Source organism: Tupaia chinensis, unplaced genomic scaffold, assembly GCF_000334495.1.
Source record: "Tupaia chinensis unplaced genomic scaffold, TupChi_1.0 Scaffold000439_1, whole genome shotgun sequence".
Classification (NCBI taxonomy): domain Eukaryota; kingdom Metazoa; phylum Chordata; class Mammalia; order Scandentia; family Tupaiidae; genus Tupaia; species Tupaia belangeri.
This window is the reverse complement of record NW_006159944.1, coordinates 682,496-691,117: the sequence shown is the minus strand read 5'-3', so window position 1 is coordinate 691,117 and position 8,622 is coordinate 682,496. Positions and strand designations below refer to the sequence as shown.

At 40.6% G+C, this 8,622-nt stretch overlaps 1 protein-coding gene across 1 annotated transcript in view; it reads left to right on the top strand.

Moving 5' to 3' along the window:
• Nucleotides 1-8,622, top strand: part of ABCC11 (ATP binding cassette subfamily C member 11) — an 81,211-nt gene that overhangs the window by 16,526 nt on the left and 56,063 nt on the right. Inside the window, 3 exon segments of the mRNA XM_027774486.1 lie at nt 1,970-2,128; nt 8,224-8,371; nt 8,595-8,622. The exon segment at nt 8,595-8,622 is cut by the window's right edge and continues 20 nt beyond it. Of these exon segments, the coding sequence (XP_027630287.1) occupies nt 1,970-2,128; nt 8,224-8,371; nt 8,595-8,622 (335 nt within the window).

The window sequence follows — 8,622 nt, the reverse complement described above, 5'->3', positions numbered from 1 at the left end:
GAGGAGAAGGCATTGCGGCGTGACCATCCCCCCTGGGGGGTGATTTCTCGCTTTCTGTCTCTATGTCTCTCTCTGTCTGTCTGGCGAGCGCACGTGCCCTGTAGTGAAAATCTCTCCAAAAAAAAAAAAAAGGATGTTGGTCTTCCTTCTAAGAGTCATGGGGAGCCATAGAAAGCCCTAAAAGCTCTACAATGTTAGCCTTAAATTTAAGAATGAAAGAAACTGGGGCCAACAGGTGGTATAGTGGTTAAGGCCCTGAACTCCCATGTACTCAACTGTGGTTCGAGTCCTGGACTTGGTGACTTGAAACTCAGGGAAGGGAAGGGAAGGGAAGGGAAGGGAAGGGAAGGGAAGGGAAGGGAAGGGAAGGGAAGGGAAGGGAAGGGAAGGGAAGGGAAGGGAAGGGAAGGGAAGGGAAGGGAAGGGAAGGGAAGGGAAGGGAAGGGAAGGGAAGGGAAGACAAGACACATGTGAGTTTGTGCCCAAAATCCTGAGATGAGAATGGAGGAGATACAGCATGGCCATCTTCCCTGGAGTGTGATTTCTTGCTTTCTGTGTCTCTTTCTCTCTGGTGAGCATACATGTCCTATAGCAAAAATATCTTTAAAAAAAAAAAAAAAAAGAGGGAATCCCCAAAAAAAAAAAAAAAAGGTAAAAAAAAAAAGGTAAAAAAAAAAAAAGAATGACAGAAACTCTTTTTATCTATCTTCAATAAATCATAGCTTCATAGTTCAATGTAACTATCCCCAGATTGATTTCTAACTTAATACAGCCTTCCTTTTAGGGGCCTTTACAGAACCATGCTATGTAAGCATACACACATTTTTTTTAACTTTTTTTTTTTTAACTGCCAGTGGATCTGTGTGCTTCAGAGGGAGACAGAAAGACAAAGACAGAGACAGAGAGAGAAAGAACCCACAATGGGGTATGGCCTTGCCACAATCCCTTCTCTTGGGATTTTGAGCATGAACGCACATATGCCCGGCATATTTTTCAAGCTGCCAGGGTTGAGATTTGAATCACAGGAAAAAACTGAAAAATTACACACAATCTCCCCAACACCCCAACCAATGATTTTTTTTCTGTATTGTGGATTATGTTCAAAGATATAACTTTTGTGTTTTGTTTACTTACCTTTTATTTTATTGTTTGTGTTAACATAGAAAAATTGAAACAATGAGAATCTATTTTCCTATCCTTTTGCTAATTGCAATCTCTCTTCAAGGTCAACCTCTGTTAACAATTTGCTATAAATCTACATATTGTTTTGTATGCTTTCCTTATTTTTCTTCCCTTTTTAAATGTATACTAAAACATACTAAATTTTTTTATTTGTAAGAGGCATTTTGTTTTCTTGCTTATGATGCCTGGAACTCTTCCCATGTTGTACATATAGATCAACTTTATCTTTAAAAATATGTGTATGTGGACCAGCGGATGGCATAATGGTTACATTGCTGGACTCTCACATGGCCAACCATGGTTTGAGTCTCAGACAAGGAGACTTGAAACTCAAGTTGGGGATGTGTGCATGCATGCCCAAGATTCTGGGAAGAGAATGAAGGAGAAAAGATTGTGGCGTTTCTATCACCCCGGGTGTGTGTGTGTGTGTGTGTGTGTGTGTGATTTCTCACTTTCTGTTTCTCTGTCTCTCTCTGTTTCTCTGCCAGGTAAAAATGCCCTATAGCAAAAATCTCTCTAAAAATGCAAAACAAAAAAAAGTACATCTGTATTACATTCCATAATATTGTTATATCATAGTATGTTTCTTTCTGCTTAAATAACTCCTCTATTAGTGGGTGTTTCTATTCTTTCTGGGTTTTAACTTACAAATTAAAATAGAGTCATGAAAAAATACTTGTATTTAATCTAGGTGATTGACCTCATTGTGGTTTTTACATAGTTATAATTCAGCCCTTTAAAATTCTGAGCATGACCTAATTTTTCATCTCTTTGACCCCTCTGATAGGTTTCCTGCCCCTAACCCTCTGGACAATGCTGGCTTGTTCTCCTATCTCACATTGTCATGGCTCACCCCACTCATGATCCAGGGTTTACAGAATCGCTTAGATGAGAGCACCATACCTCTGCTGTCAGTCAATGATGCCTCCACCAAAAACGCCACAAGGTAAAGTCAGCTTGGGCAAGCCACGGGACTGGTTAAAGACCATGTCATGGTGGGATGATGACCAGAGATACATAGTAGTGATAGGTAGGCTCCATCCTCTACTTGGTTGTTCTTTTGTAGCAAGAGGCCTCATGGTAGATGGGGATTCTTCTTCTCTCTCTCTTTTTTTCTTTTAAGGTTATCTTTTCACAAGAAAGATATAGGCACTCTCAACAGGATTTTGTCACACCATGATTCCCTTTTCCCAGCCCTCCAGATTATCAGGATCTTGAAAGCACACACCCAATGTGTTGACTTGAGATTCCAATCTGTGCACCACCAACACTGAACTAGATGGGAGATTATTTTTTATTTTTTTGAAGAGGAATTTTTGCTATAGGGTGCATGTGCTAGCTGGAAAGACAGAGAGAGACAGAAAATGAAAAATCACCCTCCAGGGAGAATGGCCACACAACAATCCCTTCTCCTCCAGTCTCCTCTTGGGAATCTTGGGCACGCATGCACACGCACATAGCATGTCTGCTGGGTCTGGGACTTGAACCACAGTCACCTATGTGGAAATCCAGTGGTGTAACCATTACACCATCTGCTGGTCCCTAGATGGGAGATTCTTAACCTGGGGTTTATGGTCTTCTGAAATTCTATACATATTTTTTATACATGGGCTGGCAATCTTGTTCTTGAACAAAAATTCATATCTTTTATCAGATTTCCCAAAAAACTCCAAGAAAATAAAAAATGACTGCTTCTAGTTTCTTTAGATTTTCTTTTTTTGAGGTTAGGCATTTAACAGCGGCACCAGGAATTACATTTTGGGTAGATGACCCAGTCTCCTAATCCTTCAGGCACCAATAACTAATTGTGAGATTATATTTCCTATACCACCCTCCTCACAAGGTAATATGAGGATCAAGTGGGGAGAAACTGAATACATAATTTAAAATGTCTTATTCTTATATTTCTTGTCTCTAGCTCCTTCGTGAGAGCTAACAGGTGGAATATGAAAATTTCCAAATGTGTTCCAGATGGAATATGAAAATTTTCAAATGTGTTCCAGGAAATTACAGTCTCATAAAAGTCTCTTTAAAAAGAACATTCAGTGGTCAGGGGAATTTGCTAAATGTGGTGTACTATAGCCAGATCTCAGAGACTTGCAAAGCAAATTGGGATGTTTAAGACACTAAGAAATTCTGTAGTGTAGAAACTGGTTAAACTTTGACCCATTGCTTCTTAGGCTTATTTAGTCAAAAGAAAAATGAAAAAAATGTTCCAGGTAACACTTTCTGGATAATACCAGATAGTCATCACTTTACATTTTATCCCTATGATATTGGTCAAGTTGATCTTGCTGGGCCCTGTACCTTTATGTAAAATAATGAATCATTAAATGTATCTCATCGTCATTCATAGAATTGTCGTAAGAACCAAGAGGTGGATAAATTCAGTTTAAAGTACTAGAAGAACACCTGATGCATAATAGGCAGCTAAATATTAGTTTGCTTGTTCTTTCCTAACCATTCTGAGTGACAAGATTTCCTGATTTGCTTACCTTCACTTCTAGTTCACTGACTCTGGCTTTTTTATTCCATTACCCACAACATCTGTCCACCAGTAGTTTTGCAAACATTCCATTTTGGGATGTTTATTTAAAAAAATATTATTTATGCATTCGTGCCTTTAGAGAAGGAAGGAGTTTCTATATAGTCTTTTCACATAGTCACTGTTTAACAGCTAGAGTTAACACTGTTTAACAGCTGGAGTGCATCTTCCCTAACCCTTCAGAAGAGTTGCTTTTGCTTCTTGGTGGATTTGCAGACCAACTGTTAGCTATCACCACCACTATCATAATGAGCATCAACAGAGGCAGCAGCGCCATCACCCTATCACCATCATAATTCTTCATATATTTATTTTTCTATAATTACAAAGCATTTCCCTATGCATTATTTCCTTTGACCATTACAATAGGGTTATGAAATAGGAGCTAGGACAGGTGTTATTTTCCCCAATTTATAGATGAGAAAACTGAGGATGAAAGGAAGTAAAATGATGTTCTGTAAGTCACAGCAAAGAGGAGATAAAATTTGAAACCAAAGGACCAGCAGATGGCATTTTAATGGTTATGTTGCTGGATTCCCACATGGCCAACTATGGTTTGAGTTCCGGACCTGGAGGCTTGAAACTCACACAGGGCACATGTACATGCGTGCCCAGAATCCCAAGAGGATAATGGAGGAGAAAGGACTGTGGCATGGTCATCCCTCACTGGGGAGTGATTTCTCACTTTCTGTCTCTCTGCCTCTCCAGCAAGCACATGCACACTATAGCAAAATTCTCTTAAAAACGTTTTTCTTAAAAAACTAAGTCTTTGACTCTGAATCTGGTGATCATGGGCAGAAAGTGAGAGTTGCTAAGAAAGCTGTGGGAAGCCTCTAGAAATCTTGGATTTATTTAATTGAATAGTATCAACTCTAGAGCTTGCTGTCTCTGTAGATTGGGTATATGTGGCAGTGAGGCTGAAATGAGGAGAGGTGGTCCCATGGTTTGCCCTGAGTAATGCCATTCATAAATAAGAAAATCCTCCAACATACACAGATATTATTGGAAGATTTTTGCTTTTCTAGAATTTGGGGAGGTTCCAGACTCCCTAAGTTATTTGATTCATCCATTGGTGAGCATGGAATGGGAGTAATTATTTTATAGCTCAAGAGGAAGAAAGAACCTGATGTTTCATTTTCAGGTGAAGAAAAGTAGGATATAAAGATTCTCATAATATTTGTTCCTTTCTCCTTTTAGGCTGGGAATGAATGTCTACAGTTGGAGTGTAGGACATAGAAAGGGCTAGAACTGTTGGCAGAGAAAGACTTGGTGAGATTCTGGGCAGAGATGAAAGCCAGAAGCTTCCGGAGCCATTCAGAATCATGTACAAGCAATGCTGGCATTGGTCTCATAACAAAGGCTGGCCTGGCAAAGGAAGTTATTCTTTGCACTGTGCTCTTGCTCTATAGGGAGTTGAAGCTTCAGGAAATACTTCAAAGAATACTTCTTCATGGGATGTGGTAGCCACTTTCCAGTGAGCCTGGATATGTGGGACCAGTAACCAGGATGTAAAAAGACAGATGTCTCATGGTGACTGGCAGAATGAATTATGGATGCATGGAGGGCATCCAAGGCCAGAAGAAGACTTCTGATAGCCCTGGGCACACAGTGGCTATTGCCCAGTCCCCTGTCCCTGCTTCAAATACAATTAAAAATGAAAAAACATAAGAAAGTCAACAAATTTTTCATGATAACTTCTTTGGTACTTTTTTCAAAATATTGAATATCAATTTTTTTTCCAAAAACTGTTTTGGGTTTGCTGTTATAACACAAACATCCTTGGTATCAATAGCTTGAAATATCAAAACAATGACACACCTGGGACCAGCATATGACACAGTTGCTGGACTCCCACATGGTGGAATGTGGTTCAAGTCCTGGAGCTGGTGGCTTCAAAGTCTTGCCAGGCGCGTGCGTGTGTGTGTGTGTGTGTGTGTGTGTGTCTAAGATCTCAAGAGGAGAATGGAGGAGAAGGGATTGCAGCATGGCCATCCCTTCTGGGTGGTGATTTCTCACTTTCTCTCTCACTGACTCTTTCTCCCCAGTAAGTACACGTGCTCTAAGGTAGAAAGCTCTAAAAAAAAAAAAAAAGTGAGGACACACTCTCAGTTGGGTGATTTAATACTGGAACCCCCTTTTGGAGACTTTGAAATAATTTAAGGGCACTTTTTGAAAGTTAGTGTTCTGAGACTTATTTTGTATCTAAATTGGAAGAGTGACTTTAACATCACGGGCTATTTCCTGAATTAGTTGTATTCCAGGGTAATGAAATTATTAGTGAGAAAAGCCATTTTCCCCCCACTATCAACAGGAAATTAACTTTATTTTTAAATTCAAAGGGCCAGAACAAATCATGAAACTCTTACCCTTCCTTGGAAGGCAAACTCAGTGGCCAAGAAGCATGGGGAAGAGGATGACAGCAAGGGGGTGGGTGGGGGAATGTCCAAACACAACAGCTTGAGAAGGCCTCTTCACTCTGGTGCAGCCTCCATCAAATGCCCATTTTCTAGAGCAAGATATCTGTCACCACCCTCGGACTCTAGATACATGTCTTGACCATCATTGCCCAGACCCTCAAGCCCATTGTCTGAGAGAAGCCAAATTTAAGCTACTAAATATAGGAAGAATGGTAGAATTAGAAAAATCATCAGTTTTGCCAGCCTTGATAGAAGCAGCTCTTGGCCATGGTCATCAGAGTTGGGGAACTTGACTCTGAATGAATCAGGCTAACACACCCCAACCCAGTGATCCACTCATTACTCCCATCACTCGAAGTAGGATGCCAGACACTGTGCCTTCTGGTATGAGGGAACAGAAAGTATACTATATCACTTAGTAGATATTTTTGCCAAATGGCTTGAATTCTGAATTTCGTAAAGCCTCTAGCTCTAACTATCAGTTTAACAGGAATTGTAGGGCATAGACTATTCTGTTTGACACAGAGATACAATCAGTTCACTTGTGGGAAGTTCTACAGGACAAATAACAGGTTTTTTTTTTTCCAACAAATAAATGGTATAGAAATGCAGATGAAGAGGTCCAGGTGATGGTGCAGCAGTAAAATGTGATGTTCTCCTAGACTGACCCACATTAGAAGCTTCCAGGTTTGTGATCACAAACCTCCCCAAGTATGCTGGTCATGCACATTCCTGTGATGGGGCTGGCTTAGGCTGGGGGTGCATTGAGGCATCAAGACCCTATTGATAACTGACTCTCTCTTTCTCGGCCTCTCTTGCTCCTGGAAGAAATAAATACACTTTATTTGTTTTATTTTGTCTAACTTTATTTATTATTATTATCATTATTATTTTCCAGTTGGATCAGAGAGAAACAGAGAGAGAGAGAGGAAGTGAGAAAGCAAGCCACCAGGTCCGAGACTTGAACCATGGGAGGCCATGTGGGAGTCCAGCTCCTTTAACCATTGTGCCACTTGCCGGCCCCAGAAATAAATACACTTTTAAAATGAAGATGAGAGGCCAACTGGTGGCATGATGGTTAAGGCAGGCAGATCCCACATGGCCAGGTATGGAATTCAAATCGTGGATCTGTGGCTTGAAAACCCCACTGGGCATGTGTGGGAGCCTTCCCAAAATCCTGAGAAGAGAAGGAGGGGAAGAGATTGCAGCATAGTCACCCCTCAGGGTACTTCCTCTCTCTCTCTCTCTGTCTCTCTTTGGCAAGTGTATGAGCCTTATGGCAAATTTTTAAAAAATGTAGATGGGGAAAACTGTTACAGATTAAAATGAGGTTCAAGAGCTCGATCTGATTTGTCTTTTAAGTGGGATATGTGGTCCTTGTTTAGATAAACTCACTGTAAAACATATACTTTTTAAAAACTTTTGCCAGAGGGTATGTGCACTCAACAGAGACAGACAGAGAGAAAGAAAGGGAAAGTAAAAAAGCATCCCATGGAGAAGGGTCATGCTGCAATCCCTTCTCCTCCATCTCTCTCTCTTTATCTGGGATTTGGGACACACATGCGCAGGCTCCTGGAGTTTTCTTCAAGCTGCTGGGTCCAGGAGTCCAACCACACAATTGGCCATGTGTCATCCACTTGCCTTAATCACGAGGCCACTGGCTGCACATCCCTCCCAATAAAAACCCTATATTTTCTAAAGAGAGAAATTAGAATGTACAGTAGGCATTAAAGGACAATAAGTAATTATGATTATTGTGATGACTACTATCAAGAAAAAAAGGGAGGCCTTGTCTGGAAGACGTACAAATCAAAACATTTATAGATGAAATTATGATGTCTGAGATACACTTTGAATGTCAGAGGGAGAAACATAAAGGGGAGGAAAGATGAAACGAAAATTCCAAAATGTTCTTAATTCTGGAAGACAGGAAATGGGTATTTGGATTTCCTATATCATCCTCTTTACTTTGGTTATGTTTGGAAATTCCCACAGCAAAGCTTCTGGCTAGCAAGATGTGGGACATTTGGGTGATACATGTGAAGAGATTTCACTTGGTTCAGTTTTGCTCTTTTCAAGGCTCCGCCGCCTCTGGGAAGAAGAAGTCTCAAGACATGGGATTGACAAAGCTTCGGTACCCCGAGTGATGGTGAAGTTCCAAAGAACGAGGATGATTTTTTATGTGCTTCTGGGCTGCTGCTTCTGTATTGCAAGTGTACTAGGGCCGGTAAGTGGCAGGTTTGGTGAGATTTGGGCATCTCCTTTACACCTTCTGTTTCCTTTAAGGATCAGCTCCTAGGTGGCAAAGCTGGCATTCAGATTTGGGTTAGTTGAACTTCTGAGTCTCCTCCAAACTGCACTATGAACTTCTAGAAGATAAGATTGAACTTATGTCCATTTTGATCCCTCAACAGATTCCCAACATGATCCACACTCCTATTTCCTTTTAGTTGCTGGTTATACCAAAGATTCTAGAGT